This window comes from Ambystoma mexicanum, chromosome 6q, assembly GCF_040938575.1.
Source record: "Ambystoma mexicanum isolate Mex_15411 chromosome 6q, UKY_AmexF1_1, whole genome shotgun sequence".
Taxonomy (NCBI): Eukaryota; Metazoa; Chordata; class Amphibia; order Caudata; family Ambystomatidae; genus Ambystoma; species Ambystoma mexicanum.
In genome coordinates, this window is record NC_090937.1 from 215,123,127 (window position 1) to 215,145,434 (window position 22,308).

A 22,308-nucleotide genomic window follows, 5' to 3' on the forward strand; every position below is an offset into this window, starting at 1 on the left:
GGTCTTTGATCATTCCTGTTGATGTTATTCATCCACAGATTAACAAAAGGTTCATGGGGTGAGTGTTTCATCTGAGAATTTAGGAATTACCCACATATATTTTGGGAGCACACTTTGTCTCAAGGCCACAACGGTATAATCTGCATGTAACGACCAGTACGATGCGGCTAATATGACAATCATGTAATCCAGACACCACTCTGGGTGATCTCAAACCCTTACATGCTTTACTGCCATTTGGACTTTCACACAAGGATTGTATACTTAAAATTATGTTATGTACTATGAGAGCAACCATGGGCACCCACAAACTTGGTGATAAGTATTGCAACAGGATACTTTTTTTTCAAAGTGGTTAACTTGTCAGTTATTCCTACGGTATTATTATATATCTTTTCCATACCACTTCGGTATTTACACCACATACCCAACTCAACCCTGCTATGTAAAAGTATGTTACTACAATATGTTTTGATTTTGGGACTTAACTCATTGAACATTATGCATGTGATTGCTTATTTGACAAATGACGCATTTGGCTATGTTTTGACCAACCGGCTAAACTGTCATGTAATTTTTGGGCAGATTGGGAAGCCTTGAGAAAGACAATCTGTCGAAACACGTGTTGGCTGCTACGGCATCAAATGGGCATCCAACTGTTGTGAAGAACGGAATAAACAATAATTTATGTAGCCAAGTGCATTAGACCAGTATATTTAATTTTGACTTGTCTATTATATGCCACTACAACTTTCGGTGTGATAACTCAAATTGACCTTTGTATGCACTTTGTTTCTTCTGTGTGGTGCCACACCGGACTAAACAAAAACATATTTTTTTCTCAAATAATTACATATGTACATTCCAACATTGATTAACGTGACTGGGGCTGCCCGCCACAAATAACTACACTGACTCAGGTAGCAAGTCCAAGAGTGTTTATTTGAAAATAAAGACAGATTGTCTATGGGTCTGATGGGAGATACTTCAGGCTACTAGGGTCTTTTGGGAACTTGGCACCAGGGCCGTCCCTCTCTAACTTGTCTACCCTGAGTTTCCCTCCTCGCTAGCCCAGGCACCAATAACGGGTTGTTAGTACGACCGCCTGGTGACCCCTGCTGTCTGTTCTTCTTCCTGCCGCTAATGATGTTTTCCCTAATACAGTGGCTATCTGACTCCCTGGGGGTCATCAAGTCTTTCTCTGACATATCCCACTTGGGTGGGTTAGGGATGGTGGTTTCTCTCACACCCGTTCTCTGCTGACCCTTTTCTACCATGGTCTCAAGAGATGTTCTTCTCCCATCGTACTACTGCCCCTCCAATCCCTCACTCTGCCTTTCCACCTCCACCCTTTGATTTTACCTCTACTTTCACTTCAGAACTCTAGCACTTTCATACTGTTGCTACCTCTGTTATACTTGTGTCCCTCCTATGCTACCACCTCACTCCTACTACTCCTCTGTAACTGCTACTCCCTCTTTCTTACCACTACTCCTACTCCCTCTCACTACCACTGCTCTCTCCACTGCAACTAACACTCACTATTACTACTGTATGCTACTACCAACTACCACTTCCTACTCCCACTACCGCTCTACTACTCCCACAACCCCACAACTACTACCATCTCCACTATCGCTAACACCCTGCTACCCCTACTCTATCTCTATTCCTCACACTCCACTCTCCACTCTCACACACAAATACTCCGCAGACCCACTCCCTCCAATAGCTTTGTACTGCGGTCCCTCTCACCTCCGCTGGTCTCTTGGACGCCCTTCATTACCTCCTGTTCTCACCCAAGTAATCCACACTGCACAACTCATACGCACTGAAAAGATGCTGTCTCCAGGCCCTTTATGATTACTTGTAGATTTATTACACTTTACCCAACCACACTTACACTGAACACATCACATACAGGCACTACACAACACACCTCCCTCCTTTACCAAACCACACCAACCCATGACAAAGCACACACAGACCGACACTTCCACAGCAAGTTCCCCACCATCAAGACAACAAACCAAAACATCCTACATTCTCGAAAACCATTCACCAAGACAACAATATTCCCTCTGCCTGTTCCCGTCACAAACAAACAACTGGGCTCTCACCCCAGGGCCAAATCAGCCCAGGCACTGGGCTACTTAACCTACGTTCTGACACCACCTCACAACTTCATCGTCACCTACCACCCACCCCCACCTCGTCACCAATGAAAAGATGATGTCTCCAGGCCAGTTCAGTTACATATTCAGGACATATAAGGAATACATAGGACATTAGCTAGGACAACACCGGCTCCCATCCGTCAGGCAGGCCAGCTGTAACTGCCTCCACTCAGAACTCTCACTCAGAACATTCCATCATTCACTTGTCAACATTCCACGTGACATCACTAGCTTCATCATACCAGACAAGACACTACACAACACACCTCCCTCCTTTACCCAACCACACTTACACTGAGCACATCTCATACAGGCACTACACAACACAAACCTTCTTAAATACCCCAACTCCTCTCAGGATTGGATACTTGCCCTTTCCAATCATGTACCTGACTTGCGAGGCAAGGCAAGACATGGGGAGGCTATGGAGGACGGCTTAAAAAGGGTTTGTAATCCAATGGCTAGTGGGGTTTTCATCAATAAGGCCTCTGTGAAGGCTTTCATTAATTAATTGGAACCTCTAGTGGGTTAGTGGTGATGAGCAGGCTCGATTTCTGCATGCTGTGTTGACTTGTAATGTCTCAGAGGTGCCCCTTTCTCTTGCAGCCGGTGTTGTGTGGTTCACTGAATCCCCCAGCATATTTTGGACCGCAGCCATGCGGCTCTGGCATTGTCTTCCGGCTGCTGCCTATTGCGTCTTCTCCCCACCGGCGCTCTCCTACAGTGGCAACAGGGCATTCATCCTAGGTAAGGTGGAAGGGGCCCTGCCCGCACTCGCTCGGCACCATGGGTTGTTTGGGTTGGGCTCCCTCTCTCCCCTGACAAGGCCTGAAAGCTGGCCATGTCCCATTCAATTTATGTCTCACCCACACAACCTCTTCCCTTGGGGAATCTTTCACTCTGGGATGTTTATGCACGCCCATACCTGGAGCTACATTCACTCTCTTACCCACCTGTGGGGGATGTGACTCGCCAACCCAGGGCCTGTGGGGGAATCCAGGTTCCCAAGCCCTGTGCTAAGTGTGCTGAAACGTATTGCAGGTCACTCTCACACTTACTTGCCACAGAATATTCCCATCAAACGTGCCTGCGCGATTCAAGTGTTTTCCCCCTCTGCCCGCCCTGCTGATCATAAGAGCGGAACTTCTAGAGCAATGGTGAAAGGGTTTCCTCCCTAACAGGGGGGCAGCAGAAATGTAATCTTGTACAGGCACCCTAGTTGGCAACGTTTCGTTAGGGGTGGATGCCTATGTGCACCCAAAGGACATAGCACAATACTTCAGGCCTGCACTGCCACTTACCAGGGAAAGTGGCCCATCAATGTTCCACATCCATGCCTTTTTTTATTGTCCCTTTTTTGCTGCTCCGGTGAGTGGTGTTCCTCATAGGGACTATCCCCATCCCGCAGTCGTGTTCAGCTGCCATTGCTGCTAAGCCTTGTAGCAAAAGCGCTAACGAGAATATGTTCATTCTTTAGACCAAGGAAGACCGAACTGTGTCCCGCACCTGCCTTTGAGATGACTCACCTCAGGGTTCCACCAGAGAGCTCTAGCACTGGGTGGGCTTGTATTTCTCATGCTTGTTTCAAACCCAGTGCTCCAGTCTAAATCAACTCAAACCACAAGCACAAAGCTTACCATGCAAGTCTCCTTTATAACAACAACACCCTAACTCGCTTTCACCTACTATGTCATTAACTCGACACACAGCGCACTCCAACCAATTTCTCCAGTAGTCATATGTGTTGCTTGAAAATGGCAAGGTTCAAAATTGCTAGGGATCCACTGCGCACTTATCCTGAAGAGTGATGTATTATCTTATTGCACACAGACCTGCCTCAGCCCATTGTGGCAAGCTTCGGGAGGCAGAGGGAAGTCACTCAGCTGATAATTACAGCTTTAACGGTACTGGTGATGTCACAACCCTCAAATAATATCTGTTATAAAGCAAGAGGAGTGCTACTGCTGTCTGACCCTGTCTGCATGAATGCAGAGCTCCTACCCCCTTCGGAGCATGACTACCGAGACCCCAGCTGGAGCAGGATCGCGCCAGCCTCCCAACTGCTGAGGTACACATCAACATGGCTGCATCCATTACATCCAATGAAAAGCATAGATCATCAGGCTGCGTGGCAGCTACTTGTCGTGCCCCCAGTATCATCAACAGTTTTTGGATTGCAGTGGCCCTATCCAACGGTTCGAGCATCTGCTAGCAGGCAGAGACAACCCTTGTTCAAAGACCTGGCTCTAAAGCCTAGTATTCCTGTCTGGCCCTGCTTGCATGAACGCAGAGCTCCTACCACCTTTGGAGCAGCACTACCCGAAACCCCAGCTGGATCGGGATCGCGCCAGCCTCCCAGTGCATCTATGCACATGGATAGGCCAACTGCCGAGGTGCACATCAAAATGGCTGCAGCCATTACATCCAATGAAAAGCACAGATCATCAGGCTGTGTCGCAGCTACTTGCCGGGCCCCCAGTATCATCGTTGATGTTTGGATGGCAGAGTCATCTTTGATGATTGTATGGCAGAGGCCCTATTTGACGGTCCCAGCATCTGGGGGCAGGTGGAGCCGGCCCTTGTTCAAAGGCCTGGCTCTAAGGTCTAGTACTCCTCTCTGGCCCTGTCTGGCCATCGAGGCGCTATGAGTACCTGCCAAATCCCCCACATCATGGAGTATCTACTCCAACTGCAACCTATTCCTGACAGCCTGCAATGCGCCTCACAGCAGTTAAGACGGATCAGTGTCATTTTAAACCACTCCTCAGCCCACTCTGCTGCTACAACTTCCTTCCCTCTTTCTTTGTGCCCCTCCCTCCGCTTGTCTGCGATGGAGGTGCTTGCCCTCAGTAACTCGATTTCTGCCGTTCGCTGGGAGCGTACACGTACTGCGTTCCAGATTTCCAGGCTTTGATACAATTGAGGCAGATGCACAGCCGACTGGTGTGGCTACATCAAATAAGACCCTACCCACCATCAGCTACTTCAAGTGGCAAGCCGGTCAAGTGGCACAGCAAGTAGAGCGCTTGCCAGGGGTGGACTGGGAACTCAGGGGTGGACTGGGAACTAAAAGAGGCCCTGGAATTAATTACTGGGGACCAAAAGAGGCCCTGGAAATAAGGTTCAAAGTGGCCCCATTTGCTACATTTTCAGCAAGCCCAATGCTTTTCCTATGAGAAAATTTAGAAATATCACATAAAAGAGGCCCAGGGTGCAGAGGCCCACCGGGAAATCTCCAGAGTTCCCTATAGGCCAGTCCACCCCTGGCGCTTGCTTTGACATCCGTGCAGAGTCTGCTAATGCAGGTTTAAATCCCGGCAAATTCAGCCTTTCATCCTTCCGAGGTCGATAAATGAGCACCACACACCATAAGCAGCCCTCAGATACCTGAGGGTTCGTAGCGCTATATAAATGCAAAATTATTATTATTCAATACACCTGACCTAACTTGGCAGCCTTGTGTTGTATATGAAACTCATCCCGAATATTTTTACCTAAACCGACCTGACTGCACATGAAACCCATCTTGTCTGCACACGAGACCCATCTTGTCTGCCTGCTCAGCTTATGTAGCCCATGTCCACGAGGCTTGCCACGGTGTGTACCCATCCAATGTTGTTGTTACCTCGCTGTACGCGCACACCTGATGTAGCCTGCCCATAACATGAGGTGAGGCTTCGCCCGCTGTGCCTACACACCTACTTTGTCTCATATGCCTGTCTACATGCCTGATGTAGCCCCCGTAACATGATGTGAGGCTTTGCCAGCTGTGCCTACACACCTACTTTGTCTCATATGCCTGTCTACATGCCTGATGTAGCCCCCGTAACATGATGTGAGGCTTTGCCAGCTGTGCCTCCACACCTACTATGTCTCCTATGCCTGCCTGCATGCCAGATGTAGCCCCGTAACATGAGGTGAAGCTTTGCCAGTATGTATACACACACCGATTTTGACTCTAACAAATATGCTTGTTCTTGCACTTTAGGAACTATTCTATGCACTTTTCTGTAACTAGCGCCTAGATGCCACAAGGCTTTGTGCGCTGATATAAATGTAAAATAAAACAAACAAAAGAGTGATGTCTTCACTGCACAGCTTACAGTGAAAAGACAAAATAATGTTGATAATTACATGATAACAGAACAAACCTTTAGTACAATCTTGAATATTCTGTTATAGTCAGTAATGTGTTTAATAAGACATGAACTCATGTTCTTTCTTTGCTTGATTTCAATCACTGGTAGCTGTGACTTACATAGAGCCTCATTCTGAGTCGGCCAAGTGCCAGTATTCATGGATACCGGCACCTTACTGGACCGGTCGACTATGGGTTTGCCGGTGGGGCACCTGGGTTACCTCCATTTAAATGCAGGAGGTAAACCAGGCACCCTACTGCCAAAAAAATATCCCCTTACCACACCGGCCGTGCCGGTGCTGGTAATGACGGCAAATCCCCTCATGGAGTCCTATGGAACTCCATGAATGGGGATTTACACCGTCCCTCCGGCACCCGTAATCCTACCTCAATGCCCCTGGACCGGATGCCGGAAACAGTATCAACTTTTGCCCATAGTTTGTTGTGCAGTAAAAAAGGGTTGCACTAATCCTTCTTACAACAACAGAAGTCCTCTACCAGAAGGGAGCAATCATGCTCACAGTCGTGAATTGGCAATGTGGGCCCTGTATACAAATACTCTTCCTGTCCGCCATGACGTGAGCCACCTAAAGTGTGCTGAATTCCAAACAGTAAGGGCCTTATTATTATTGAGACCTTTTGATGTTAAGGCTTTGTATACCTGTAAGTTCGTTCATTTTTCCATTTGTGGTTTCTTAGCCACAAGACAGCTTATAAACTGCTTCCGAGTGCAAATTAAGAACAACTCACCTCTCTCCAGCGTGCAAAAGTTCAAAGCCTTCATTGATTTTCGCGAATGGTAGAGTGTGGGTCACAAGTTCATCCAGTTTAAATTTATTTTCCATGTAATCAGATACCAGTTGAGGGACGCAGTCTTTACTCTTTAATCCTGAAAAAGACAAAACATACTGATCATAATTATGCTTTCAAGTATTCTGTTATAAAGTAAAAGCACTGATAAAACGCCCCAGTATGATTTTTCACTCATCAGTGTTTATTTTACTTGCTCATATTCCCCTAATTATTAGGGAAACACGTTTGCTCCTGAAAGACCCGATGCAGGGGGTTGCATGGCCCATGTCTTTTGGGTCACCTTGGTCCAGTACTGGCATCTAATCGCGCAACCCTTGGCACTTTGGGACTTGTATGTCAATATTTGAAATGAGAATGAAAAAAACAAACCATTTCCCAGCATTGAAATATCTGGGGCTAGATTAGTATGATCCTGAGAGCCAGATGACTGTTCCTCGTCGGCAGCTCAGAAACAACGAGAAACGACATTAAACACATGTCTTCTATACTGATGTAAGGAGGAAGGAATGCTGCGGAGAATGAACTTTACTGACTGTAACATTTCTGCGCTGTCATATTGCATGACAACCATTTTCACGGAGTGGGTATTCCGATATTTTATTTAGGTCCATGCTGGTTTGTGATCGGCCGTATCATTTTATATTTTTCTGAAAATTCTGGCACCTGCTTTTTTAAAAAGAATTATGAATGCGGAAGCAAAACTTCTGACTGATTGGCTGTTACTTCAGACAGGGGTCACATTAGATCTGTGGGGTCAAGATCAGTATGTATTCATCTATGTCTTTCATGTGTTTTCTTCTTGTGACCGTTTCCTGGTATTCAGGAGGTTACACTTTTCCTTCTTCCTGTAGTGCATTGACATCACTTCCAGTGGTCAGTCTCGTTGCCTAACTGAGGTAACTATGGGGAAGCATACTTCCCAGTAGAGGGCAGTGCTGTAGCATATGGCATAGGATTGCCTGCGAGGGTTTAGGCTCATTGGCTTGTGCTGTGACCTATCAGAGGGACATATTCTGACAGTTGGTTCTGACTGGAATGGATTTCGAGAGGAGAAACTAGGCTCAAATGAACATGCCTCTGGACTATAAAATGTAATGGAGGTTCCCGCCTTGTAAAACAAGAGGGACTTTTAGGCTGTTGTTGTATATCTCTCAGACAGATCCCTCAACGGATGAAGTGGCTGGCAGTGGGGAGAGTACAGCCCCAGGTGACCCATGGGCGCCATGTTCAGTTTTGACTGGCTTAGTGATATGAGAATACATCAATACTCATGTGCCAGCAGAAAGACGTAGGAGTGAACTAGTTATTTAAGTGGTTCGCAGGATAATTTAAGCAAACCCCTTGCACAACTGTTTAATTTTTGTTAGGGTAGAGTGCGTCTGACCTATGGCATATGTTGTCCAAGGTAGAGCTCTTGAGCCTCAGACCTGGCGATACACTGCAGGACGTATAGCCCACTCTGCCCGAGGCCTAGAAAAATACAGTTGATATTCAGATTGGAACCAAGTTGTGCCTCTACTCCAGAGTGGTGCAGAAAAACGTGTCCTACCCGAGATCGCATTGATCCAGTATAAAGGTTTGAGTCCGTCAGGTTGCAAAGAGGGTTGTGAAGTTGACTGATGCTGGGAGTGTACAATAAGGGATCCCTTTGCTTGATGGTGTGGCTAGGAGTAGCGCTGTCCTAAGCTTTTTGGTGCAATGTTCTCTAATCTAAATTATTATGTGCCTGTGGGTCTGTTTGACCTGTTCTGCGTTTATTTGCAGGGCACGTAAAGTAGATGTGGAGCAAGATTCCAACTCTGCAGCATCACCAGTATGGATGAAGGATGCAGCTTATGATGACCAGTTGAGATGCTATTAATATATGGCATCCTTGCTGGGATATTTGAAAGTTTTACTCTATCACTATACTAATGAAATTAACTTATCCTCTGTGATGATTAATTATAAGGGGGCCATCTTAAAATTGAGGATCTTTGCATCCAGTTGGTGCAGCACAAATGTGTAATTATTTGGCTTCTGGAAGTCCGTAGCCAGGTTCCCTCATGAAAGTTTGATTAATTCACAACACACAGTTTTATTTCTACATGTGTCTACTAGTGATGTCAGTGAGAGTACACGGTAGTTAAAAAAAAAAATGATGAGGGCCCTGCTTTTACATTTGGAGAAACCGTTTTTTGCATGCCACATTTCATTGCCCCTTTGTAACTGCTTTGCTTTTGAGTATTTTATTTATTTATTGTTCGTGTGTTAGGTCACTTATGCAGCAAGTAAATATTGTTTCAAAGCGCTCTAAGGAAGACATGGAATCAAAGTAAGAAAGACACAAGTGATCACAGTTCAAGGGTGTTTATTGAACGTTATCAAGGGTGGGAAAAACGCTTATCTAAACCTAAATCTAAAGATGGGAGCAAGCTACGACCATCAAATAATAATAACGCAGTCCTAGTGGAGTGGAGTCAAAATAAAAGGGCCTATACTAAAAAACCTATTGCCAATCCTTACCCCTAGTTTACAAATAGTGTGTGGAAATGTTCATGAAAAAGAATGAAGTGATCACAAAATGATAAGTCAGAATGTTCCGGCCATTGGCCTCCATTCCGCACGTTTTCAACACGGTAAAAGGCGGTTCACCCGAGCATAGCACACTCTTGGGCTTCTTCGGCACAAGGACACGGTTCTATAACAAGCATTAGAGAATTCTATGCCCAACTCTTTTAAGTTATCAAAAAGTCTCTTGATCCAGAGGGCCTAATGTATCAAACAACCGAAAAAGTCCCTTTCCAAGTATCCAAGTAGGGAGATTCACTCATCACCACGGATGCCCTTCAGTTGGGCTCAATAAGTCTCCCTAAGCCAGGTTCAGACTGATTACAGTTTGTATTAGCAATCAAAGACTTTCAAATGTGCACAGGGTTTGGCTGGAGTCGTTGCAGGACCACTTCAATTTCACAGTTCACAATTTTACACTCTCAGTTGGATACCTAACAGAGACCTTCGAATGAGCACCAACGTAGTGCCGGGCCACTCTGTATATGATATCTACCTTAGTTTCAAAAGTTCAGTCACTTCTTGGATATTCAATTATATTTGCATCGCTCATTACATACGTCTTACTATCTGTTCTTTGCACACTTCTTCATACAATGTTGCAGCCAGCAACCTGGGTTCTAACACAGACCGGTCTGATATCAGTCTCCTCAACTCAACGGCTGTGCTGACTTTACTGGGGCTGCTTTGTTGTAGGAGCCAAGGACAGTACCAAATTGGCAATCGCTCCACCGCGCCTCAGCTATTATTACAGAAGAACCCCGGGTACCTTCGACACACAATGCACCTTCCTTCAGCTTTAATTCCCGGTCTCATGTTTCTTATTCTCTAGGGCTCATGAAAGTAATGGTTTCCATCCTCTGAAAAGGCCAAGGCCAATTCCCTCCTTGCAATCCTTTCTGGTCTTTCCGTCTTTTGCCTTATATTAAACTGCCAGCTCGGAACTGCTGCTTCCTCGTGTGTTTTGCCTTGTTTTCGTGCTCCAAATTTTTTCCGTGTGGGGAAGTGTGATGGAAGTCAGGTGTGTGTAATTATCAGTAATTGCCTGACTCTGCCTGACCCTTGTGTTGGGACATGTCAGGCTCTGGTGTTAGTCCGTTGTCGTTCACAGGGAACTTTCGGTGAGAACAGGTTTGTGTCGGGAAAGGGCGGGGGATTGATTTCCTAGGTGTCCTAGCTGGTAGGATGGGGAACAGGTGTTATAAGGAAAGGGATACTGCATCTCACCTTCCGGTCTCCCACTTCCACTCCCTGAGGTCCCCTCATACAGTTGATCCTCCCGCAATGGTCCACCCACAGGAACTGGATCCAAAAGCAATGGCTGTGTCCTGGCCACCTGGATGACAGATCCCCCCAGGGACTAGCGGGTGAGACACTTTCAGGTTTCTCACAGCGCCCACAGGGAAATGGGAGGGAACAAGGGAGTGAAACACATTAAAATTCACATAACTATTAAAAACATTGGAGGGAAAAAGGATTAAGGACAACCCTACTATTCCTTGTGAGTATTCAGAATGTGTAAGTGCAGCAAGGAAGAGGGCAGAGGGGGTAGGTGCTGGAGCGTCCATGCTCGTGGGTGAGCCACAGATGAAGTGCATGGTATGGTGAGTGCGAAACGGCCAGGAGCTGTGTTAGGTGTAAGGGGTAATGTCAAGGATGGAGGGTGTGCTGAGGCAAGTGCTAAGGGTAGACAGAAGCTGGGGCATTTGGGTGTGGGAGGCCAGGGTGTCAGCTGTGTAGGGTTTGTCGACAATAATATCTTCAGGATCTGTTAGCTCCCCCTCCTCCTCCTCACCTGAATCCTTTGATGTAATCTCAGGTTCCTTGCCTCTCTTTCGTCTGTTGGTCTTTTTCTTTTGATAGAGGTATGGCCATCCCCGGAAGGAAGCCACTGTGGTGCCGGACAAAAGTCGGAGAAGACAGGACCCCCTCCCGAGAACGCTAAGTCAAGAGTAAAAAAGCCAACGGCTTAAAAAAAACCTCTTGGAGAGATAGCTGTGGATCCAATGGATATTGAATTAGGACCGATAAGCAACACTGCGTCTTCAGTGAAATAGGCACCGTACCACAGAGCCTAGGAGCAATCTGAGGTAAATCACACGTAAAGCAGAGGGAAAAGGCAGAGAGGAGAGACAAACAGAATATCGCACGGGTATGGAGCGGAGGAGGCAGCCAAAACGATAACAGGTAAGCAATACCAAGAAGGACGGGAAGAAAGGTAGAGAGAGAATGGGTGGCAGTTCCAAGAACAGGGAGGAGAGCACCAAGGCGGGCAGACCAGCAGCGAGAAGGGGAAAAAACAGGGAGGAGGACGAAAGCCAGAAAGCAGGGAAAGGCAAGGAAAGAAGGCAGCAGCAAATGCAAGCGGAACACTAGGAAGCGTTAACCCAAAGTGGAAAGTGAACTCAACGGGGTTGCAACGCACAGAAAGAAGAGAAAGCGGGGCTAAAGTAGGAAGTAAAGAAAGGGAACGCAAAACACTAGACCGTTAATGAGAAAGCGTAGGAGAACGTGCTGGAATGTTCAATGGCCACGCAATCTCCAGGAAGACAATAAGCGCCAGGAAGGCAGGCGCGTGACACAGGATCCCGAGGATGCATAAGGGCCCAAAACACCAATTACGGCAACTGTGAGATAGCAGAGGAGAGAAGAAAGGAAGGAGGAAGGAAAGAGGAAGGTCTTGAGGAGCTTCAAGAATTTAAGAAAGTCCTGCTCAAGGCGCAGATGGAGGGGGAGGTTGTTCCATAGGAAGGAGCCAGCTGAGGAAAGCAATCAACCTCCTGCCCTCTGTTTAGCAAAACGCTTTACACACAAAGAGTTGGTGCCAGAGGAATGTAGAGGTCTAGAAGGATAGTATTTAGTAAGATAAAGTTGAAGATGGTGAGGTGCCTGGGCCCAGACAGCCTTGTGGATGATGCAGAGGGATTTGAATTTAATCTGTGCAGCCACCGGGGGACAATAAAGATGTTTTAGGGCAGGAGAGATGCGGTCCGTGGGCTTACGGTCAAGGATAAGTCTTGCTGCCCTATTCTGGATTAGATGGAGGGGTCGCAGAGTGGAAGAAGGTAGATTCGGGAGGAGGTTATTGCAATAGTCAAGCCTAGAGAGAACCAGGGCTCGGGTAACATTGAGCCTCTGTGGGAAAGTGAGAAATGGTAGAATTCCTTTGAGAAGGAACAACTGAAAGTGAGACTTCGGGGGTGTGAGCGAGGAAGGAGATAGAGGAGTCGAAGATGACTCCAAGGTTTCTGGCTTCAGAAGAAGCAGCAGCGGGAGAGCCCATAGAAGAAGGGCAGAGTGAAGGGAAGAAGGATAGAGCAGGGGTCTCGATGGGAATGATCTCAGTTTTACAGGCACTAAGGCAGAGATTGTTGAAGGTGTACCAGGACTGGATGGCAGATAGGCAGTCAGGGCTGATCGAAGGTGCAAGATGGTCAGCAAAAAGTTTGAAAAAAAATGGTTTGTCGTCTGCAAAAGCCTGGAAGTTAGGGGAAAGGAGGAGATGAGGCGTGACAGCTGAGCAAGGTAGATGTTAAAGATACAAAGGTAGAGGATAGAACCCTGGGGAACACCACAGGTGGAGAAGAAAGTAGGAGAGGAGAAGGTGTCCAGGATGACTTGGGATGAGCGGTCAGTTAGGAAGGATGTCAGCCAGTCCAGTGCCCATTCCGAGATACCAAGGCTAATGTGGAGCCTTTGTATTGTAATCTATTTTATTCTATTCTATTACATTTTTGTATAGCGCCAGCTCGCCCGCAGGCCTCAGGGCACTTACTTGACAGAACATACAATAAATGTTAAAAACCTAAAAGGTCACAGTTTAAGAGAGATTTCAGTCATAGTCCGATAAGTTGAGGTAAAAACGGAGGACCTAAGGTCCTCCTCCCTCAGACAGATGGGTTTTAAGGGCTCTCCTGAATTGGGCAGTATAAGGATGGAATGGTTGACCACATCAAAGGCATCGGAGAGATCGAGTAGGATGAGGACAGCTGGGGAGTTTGAGTCCAGAGAGGCGAGCAGTTCTTCAGGGGTGTTCTGAAGAGCAGTTTCTGTGCCTCTGGATGCTCGGAATCCAGATTGATAATGAAACAATCTAGAACAGGACACGAAACCCCTTGGAATGGCCTGGGAGAACGTAAATCCAAACAGTAACGAAACACCAAGAAGTGACACAGAGCAACCAGAACTGTGCCAGCTTGCCGGATGGTGGGGCTGTGAGACGGGAAAAGAGAATGTATCCAGTGAACGGGCATGCGAGGGAGGAGTGGTGTGGGGAGACACGAAAAAGGAAATGCTGCCCAGGTTTCTGCCATGCAAGGGACGAATGGAGAAAAGATGCAGGGAGGAGTCGGAGGAACTTACTACTGAGAGCGGCCTGTGTGCAAAACCCAGTGGGGAAGCTCTGGGGCCAGGCGGGGCCTCTAGCGGGTGTACGGCCACGGGGACACAAGGGCTGAAACGCTGCGGTGCTGTGAGTCAGCAGCCATGCTGGTATTGGCTTATAAATACATTTCTGATAATGGGAGCAGGATAGAACAGCCCCGAGCAGAAAAACACGTAGCAGGCAACCTGACTCAAACAAAGCCACATAAATACGAACTCACTTACCTGGATAACGGGGTCACAGCCAGGGCAGTGGGAGCAGCAGGAACTCGGGAGCAACATAGGACGCCATGTTCCCAAGAAGAAGGGGGCGGGCTTATAACCTGGGGAAGGAAATGGGTCACGATTGGCCAGTTAAGCGCTGCCTATATAAGCCCACAGGTAGGATGAGAATGGCGGTTCGCTCTCGGTTTTGTTGCAGAGCCAACCAGACGTGGAGACAGGAGAGCTGTGGGAGGCTTATGAGTGTATGAAGACTAAAAGGAGCAGGTTATCCAGAGGTCCTTACTGCATCCCCTGTAAGGAACCAGAAAAAGAATACTGCTTAAAAACAGAAGGAGAAGGAAAGAAATTCTTTCTGTGAAGAACTGTGCTTTAATTTTTGTAAAAGAAATGTGGGGGGATTCCTGACAATTACTTGTTAGTCAAATAAAGACTACTTTTCTTTCCTCAAGACACCGCCTGCCTGTCTCATTACCACAAAATTTGCATGGAGACCATCAACAATTTGGCGTGCGAGTTGAGTTGGGGCAAGGCCAGCTTCTCCAGCAGTTTCCCCAGGAGGGGCGTGATGGAAATAGGGCGGTAGTTGGCAGGAGAGTTAGAGTCTGCTGAAGGTTTTTTCAGAAGAGGGTGCACAAGGGAATGCTTGAGGGAGGAGGGGAAAGATGCAGTGGCAAAAGAGTGATTGCAGAAATCAGCAATTAATGTCCACACTAACTGTATCTTTGTGAAACCTGCTTTTAAAGCCAAGTTTTGTGACCTCTCTGCTTGACACATTAATCTTTCCTCTTTAGAGTTGTTCCATATTATGCTTGTGTTATTGGTTGTTGAAGTTGCCTCGGTTCCTGCTGTCATACTGCTATCAACTTAGTTCCCAATGTATAATGGCCACCACTGGCCCAGCAAATTCTGCAAGTCTTTCCTTATTTCCATGTGATGAGTCACGAGGATAGCCACGCTCAAGGCAGGGAAGAGATTCGAAAGCCTCTCCCTTGTTCCCTCATGGCCTAGCACTCCTTATGATGCACTGTATGCTTCGCATTATTTCCCTTCAGTCAGCTGTTTTATTGTCGTTGTGATGGCTAGGTATCGACAGAGGCCTCCATACAACCAGAGAGTAGAAATGAGATAGTCGCTGAGGTAAGTTAAGTGTGTAAATGCATTCTGAGTTGGAACTATCTGCTTTCCTAAGCTGTACACCATGCTTTGTTTGTGCTGTTTCTGTACGTGGAGGGTGTGCAGGTGCTGGAGTTGTATATATTTGTGTCATTTGAGGGTGGACTACAACTGCACAGGAGTTGGATTTGTGTTTGCAATGTTGCTGCAAATGCGTTTTGGAGCTATGTGTGTTCTGCACCTGTGTGTTCATTTACAACTATGTTTGTGTATGCTATGAGTGGACAGGAGGCAGTTTGTCAGGCATTTTGTTTCTGCTTCTATCTACAATAATATATATTAGTATTGTGTCAGTCCGTTTTTCTGTTGGTTACTATAGTGCCTTTTATTGATTATAGGATAGCCTGGCGATTATTTTCTTTCTGCCCATTATAGTTTTTGCTTCAGTCCTAAATCTAGTGTATTTTTTCCTGGCTCATTAGATTGGTCAGAGCTTGGGATATAGCTCTGCGGTCTTTTGGTTGAGAAGGGTATTATGGGGCTGTCATTATTTCCCCAGCCATATCTGGATTACACCCCTGGGTAATCCATGTAAAACCAGAAGAAAGATGTATAAATTGCTAAGGTGGTATTTCAACTGAGTTGTTAGATAGACCCTGTGTGATGCTTCATTTAGGCTGTAGTGTATTTTTTTCAGGGCCGCCCCGCTGAGCACCCACCTTCTATCTCTGTAACTCCTGCAGCGCAACCTTTCAGCAACCGACATCAGGTCCACACCCATAGGCCACGACTAACCTGGACGAGTAACCAGGAACACAACCGTCCACCTGCCAGCATAACCCGCAGGGGAGTCAGCCCCCTAACCTAGGGAGGAGGCGAGATGGGCTGATGAACTACAACCAAGAATGCTGGTAGATACCATCAAGCGGCAACCAAAGACTCACACCAGAGTCTTCACCAAAACCAACCAGCATATTTACCCATTCCCCCTTCCTGCTCCTTACACATAACCAACGCCACTACACTTGATTAGGAGCTAGCCACACTACACATAAACACACCAAGAAGCAATCTAAGGCTCACACCCTACCATCTCTCTGAGATTCTGGAAGAAAACCTAGAGGGAACTCCCCGGCACATAGTCCATAAATCCATCAACATTACACAAATACATACCAACACAATAGGTAGTCATATAGCTAACAGCCATCCGTGACTCTGGACCCCTTATGGATACAGCTAACCAGTGTGCACTACCGCAATCCACACAACATCACACGACACACAGACCAACACAAACACTAGCATACATCAAAAGCACTGAGTTCTACTCATACGGTTACAACACACAGGGCCTCCTGAACCAACTCTCACAAGCAAAACAACACTCACAGGCGTCAGTTCCTCCTTGTTATGAACCTATCCTATCATCCTATCCCCACTAACACACCCAGCCCTCCTCTCTTGCAGAGCCACATCAGCACCTGGAGACTGCCCTTGCGTTGTAGCGGTGCACGGTACAAATCAACATAACATAACATAAATAGTAGACAGTGAGGTTTATGCACATATTGAACGCAAAAAAGATCATTTTTCTCACCTGCACTATCAGACTCTTTAGAATTTGATGATTTGTGGATTCAGAAGGCGAATCACAAGGGGTGCATGGGAAGTAAGTATTTGAAAAGCATAAAGATCCGTCTTTGTAATTGTAGATAGTAAGATTTTCTGTAAAGCTCCCACAAGACAAAAAAGGCTTACCCTGTGCATTTGAAAAGGCAGATCTATTGGATTTGCCAATGCTTGTTCACTTACTGTATCACTGCTGCTAATTAGGCAAACTCCTAGCGACCAAGCTGCCCAGCATTCACCATGGACATTTATAGGCATTTATGTCACTTCAGAGTTGTAAATGTTCTCTCTGCTCAGAGTGTCAAAGTTCAAGGAACATGGAAGTAGGCCAGTGCCATCTTTCAAGTAAAAGTTAAGATGTAGACGGATAAGGTTATTGTTCCTAGAGTTTATCTTCAGCAAATTCTGAGAAATCACAAAGAGCACATCCATAGGGGCCTAGTCGTTTCTTGTCTTGTGCTCCTTGCTCAGAATCATCCAAGGTACCTCTCAATTTCAGAACAATTGCTATTATGAAAGCTTGTAGAAATCCAATCGTTCAGCATTTGAAAATTAATAGATTAGGTGCATTAGTGCTTCACATATGATCAGGCACAAAACCTGCCTCTTGCTGATTCAGTGTTGGATGTCCAGTGCATACTTCAAGCTCAACCGCTCCAAGACTGAAATCCTACTCCTCACCCACAACACCGATCACCCAGATATACAGACCTAGCTATCAACCATGAACCCCGGGGTGCTCCAGGGGTGGGAATTGGACATTTGCAATCATTGCTCAAACTGAAACTCCTTATAATGAGTTTTGGAAACCAAATGAAAGAATAACAACTTTTTGAAATGCAACAAGATTTATTGAATACCGAACTAAAGAAAAGATATGGAAATGCTGTGAAAACACAGCACAAGTGGAAAGAGAAAGATTTGCAGTTATTAATGTAGTGGACAACCATTAAGGAGCATTTATGAACTGTAACAGAGCGGATGGGGAACTGATATCAGTCTCCCTGTCTTCATGCAAGAGGAACTAGGCCCTGGAAATCCCCTGCACCAAGAACGGGAGACCCAGCCATAGGATAAAGTTCACTGTCTTTATTAACAATTCAATGACAGGGATTGCTGCATGAACAATGCAATATTCTCCACACGCTCTCAGTCTCCAGGCACTTGTCGTCTGGTTTTGTTAAAATGTGACATCACAAAATGGTGTTACACCTAAAAATCTAACAGTGGAAGGGATTGGTTAGTAAGGTGAACTACATACACATTCCATAGGGGATTAGTGCGGCCATTGAGAAAACCATATCTCGTGGCTCCTCCTCAGATCACCTCTTCATGTATCAAATACAAAGTTGCAGGCTAGCGATAGGTGATTGGCCAGTGCAACATAGTGTAAACTTAGCTTGGAAGGTGATTAGGGATTGAACTGAAAGGGTCTTCTCAGTCTTGGAGCTTTGGACAGTTATCAAACCAAGTGGAACAAGTCAAGGTAGAGGGAACGACCCTGAAGATGCTGCATGTTCCCAATCAGTTACGATCTCTAATAGCCTAGGCCCTGAGACAGAACATTTGGCTTTGAACCTTACTTTAGTATGTTCCTAACTTCAGTTCGATGGGAACAGCCAGCTCTGTCTGACTCAAATGAATAGGCTCTGTCTGGCAGTTTCAGGTAATGTGTGTAGGGACCTCGAAATGGACTTCTAAGGCTTGCAATTATGTGGATTTTCAGCTTGTGTCCCCTGCAAGTTAGCTGTGTTTAACCATCAGCAAGCAGTTCATATGTATTTTTGAGCATCTTGCAATTTACGTGTAGCAAAAAGGTATATGTGTGTCAGTCCTCTAAGTAAGTGAGTCATAAGCATATTCTTCGTGTCTACCAGCAATAAAGCTAAATGTCTGCGTAACATCCATATCATGATGTCAGCCGTGATGTCATCGGCTCATTATGCTTGCAGTCAGTCGACCTTGCTCGATTAATGGTGTGCTCGTCTCATCTATGAGATCATCAGGATAATGGCTTTCTGAGTGAATAGCGTTTCTTACATCTGTGATACATCAATGATGGAGAGGAGGGGCCCAGAAGTGGTGTACGTTTGGGTCTCCCTCTTCAGACCAAAATGAAAGCCCGTAATGGGCACTTATGAAATAAGTGGTAAGCAAGCGTGAAAAGCAAGTTGATGAACATGAATAGACAATATGAACACAAGGTGGTGGAAAAGGATGAACACCATAGAATGCATAGAATACAAGTTGTGGCAAAGCCAAAAGACTGCCAAGGAGAAAACTACAGCAAATGCTGGTTACTGAAACATGTCTGAGGAGAAAACCTGTGTTGACCAAGGAAACGCAAGAGTGTCAAATATGCCAAGTGTTATCGGTTGCGTGACCTGTAATGGGTGGAGCGTGTGGTCTGACAACTGCGCCTAGACCGAGTAGCCCATACATGAGAAAAGAACCAAGAAAAGCCAAGCTATAAAGGCTGTGTTGTCTAATAAGTGCTGACGTGAAAGAAATCATCTGTTTAAACTATTATAGAGACTATAGGATTATAAAGTTAAACTGGAAGCATTATTGAAAGTCAAGAGACTTGCACTGATTGCAGTTTTGTTGAAGGAGCTGCCCTCTTGGGGATGAGAACCCCAAAACTTTGTCAAGTGGGTTGAACTTCGGAAAGGGAAGCCTGAGACATTTCTTGAAACTGTGCTGAACTTGGGGAAGGGATTCCAGAGGCTTCTTGAAACTGTCTTAAATTTGGGGAAGGGAACCATACTTTTTGGAATTATTTTGAACTTGAGAAAGGTGAAACTAAAAATAAGCCAAAGCTGGAAGAGGCTCAGAACCTTATTTTGAACACTGTTTCTTTTGGTGCTGACATCCCTACACATTGTATATATTTAGTTGTGAGGGCAAGTATAGGTTTTGGGCACAGACAGACTTTTGAAATGAACTTAATTTAGACCCCGCCTCAGTTTAGGGCAAGGTGGGCCTTACTCCATCCTGACAATTAAGATTAAAAGAATCCATTTGTTAAGAAATGTGAATCTTTTGTTTGTGTCTTGATTCATGAGGCCTTCATACCCCACATGAGAACACTCATTTTGTTGTCTTTGCTCACAATGCCAGTAGAAAAACTTTGACAATTTAAGAAACGATGGCTTGTGTTGGTGCAACCACTATGGGCTTCATGTACATACTGGCCGTGCTATTGTAGGCCAGTATCCCCACTTAACAATACTCCTCTTGTGCATTTTGCCCAGAATGCAGGTGAAATGCTGTGCCACTGTAAGAAAACATGTCCATAAAGGCTGCACCAAAAAATGCATCTATCCCCACCCTATGACACTCATCATGTTTGCTTTGCCCATTACACCAGAAAAAATGTTTTGCCACTGTGAGAAAATGTGACCTACAGTGGTGCAGTCAGATATCAGGTCTAAACTGTCTGCACTAACGCATGCCAGTATCCCCACATACAAATGGTTATAATGTTGGCTCTGCCCACTAAGCCACAAAAATGCTAAGCTCACTGAAAAAGGAAACAACACTCATTTTGGCATTGTACCCATGCATACTGTAACAAATCACACGTATTAATCTGTTTTTCACAGGTGGAGCCACCCCATTGAGAATAGGGAGGTGAGTCTGCTCTGCAAGACCCTTCCTAGGGGTATGGGCAAGAGGGACCTCAATGGATGGGAGTGACTCCCCCTTAGGGGACAAGAACGTTCTGATGAGGAACCCCTACGTCAAATACCATATCTGTCAATATGGGAACAAACCAGCCATGCAAAGAAAAAGGAAATGTCTCTTTAAAAAGAAACATGTACATAACTGGTACAAGTAGCTCTTACGAAGAGAGAGAGCATGGTACGCAGGGAAATCCCCGTGATGCGATTGCGCCTTGGAGAGGCGGATCAGAGGGAAGTAGCGAAGCCTGTGACTTTCGGACAGGCAAAGAACACTGGTTTGAGATGCCGGAGATGAGGAATCCGACAATGGGAGAACTGTTGCCACGACTGGGAGCAAAGTCCTGTACCAGGTGGTGGCGTGACCACAGCTGCATAATGGTGGATGAAAGATCCAGTTTATGATACAGAGACTGGCTGAGGAAGGAGCGCTACGAGCCCCATGCTGTTTGCTGAATCCTGCTTCTAAGGAGCCATGAACAAGACTCGGATGAGACCAGACACAGAGAAGAGGAATCAGGAAACAGAAGACCTGACTACGCGCCAAGCCCTGCGACGTCCCCCTTGTGTCAGTAGAGGTACCAGGGACAATGGAAAAGGCAGTAGACCGCACAGGCAATGGACAGGAAAGAGAGAAACGTTGCACAATTACAAGTATGAAAGTCAAACATTAAATCAGCAGAATTAGAGTTTTATGAAGTCAATGCAATGTGTGACAAATAACGCTCTATGGGAAACTTCTAAAAAGTGCAAGCAAATACCCTGGGAAGAAGGGAGAAACCCCCAGGTACAGAGCCTTAAGGAGAGGAAATAGTCCAACTCAAATCAGTGTAACAAATATTGTGAAAGGCGACTGTTAAGGGAACAAAATCAGAAAAGAACCACTCCAGTGCCAAGAACCCAGGAGTGGGGAAACCATAGTTGGCATAAAGTGATACACAACCCAGAGAAGATTAACTCTCAAGAATGTAAACACTATAAAACTAAAGATAGAGGGTGAGAAAGTATTCCAAGGAAAGGTGTCATAACGCTGGCCTTAAAGAAAGAACAAAACACCCAATTATATGGGAAGAGCATGAATGAAGTCTCAAAAGAATATTAGGGAAGATAACAGAAAGAAGCACATTTTCAGGACTATCAGACTGTCTTACTGGATTGACCACATATTTTGATATGTCCTCCTCACTGCTAGAATTACTGCGCACCCCCAGAGTCCCTTCCTCCTCCTCACCTGATGAGGTAGAATAGTTCAGCTTCTTTCTTCGGAGGTGTCGCGCTGGAGATTTCTTCTTTGTGAGTAGATACGGTCTGCCTCGAAAGGAAGCCACCGTGACTCTATAAAGAGAAATTCACAATGACTCCTCTCCGCGACAGCCAGATGTGTTTCAGGGAAAAAAGCCACTAGGGCATAAAAAAAAACCACGATGCACCGAAGAGGATGGTCGATAGGCTGATCCGATGAGAGGTAACTTGCCGTAACTGAAGCAGAAATCTCCGGAGGAGCACACCAAAGACGGGTGTGAGATGCAAAACACAACTGCCACGAACGTAGCAGAACATAGCAGAAGGAGGAGAGACAGGGAACCAGGAAGAA

The 22,308-nt window shown here is 45.9% G+C and overlaps 1 protein-coding gene across 1 annotated transcript in view; it reads right to left on the reverse strand.

Annotated features, from left to right (window-relative positions):
• The window catches only part of LOC138515893 (alcohol dehydrogenase 1-like), a 456,553-nt gene that overhangs the window by 57,850 nt on the left and 376,395 nt on the right, over positions 1-22,308 (reverse strand). The window contains exon 8 of the mRNA XM_069630655.1: positions 7,066-7,204. Coding sequence (XP_069486756.1) covers positions 7,066-7,204 — 139 coding nt within the window. The remainder of the gene's footprint in view (positions 1-7,065; positions 7,205-22,308) is intronic.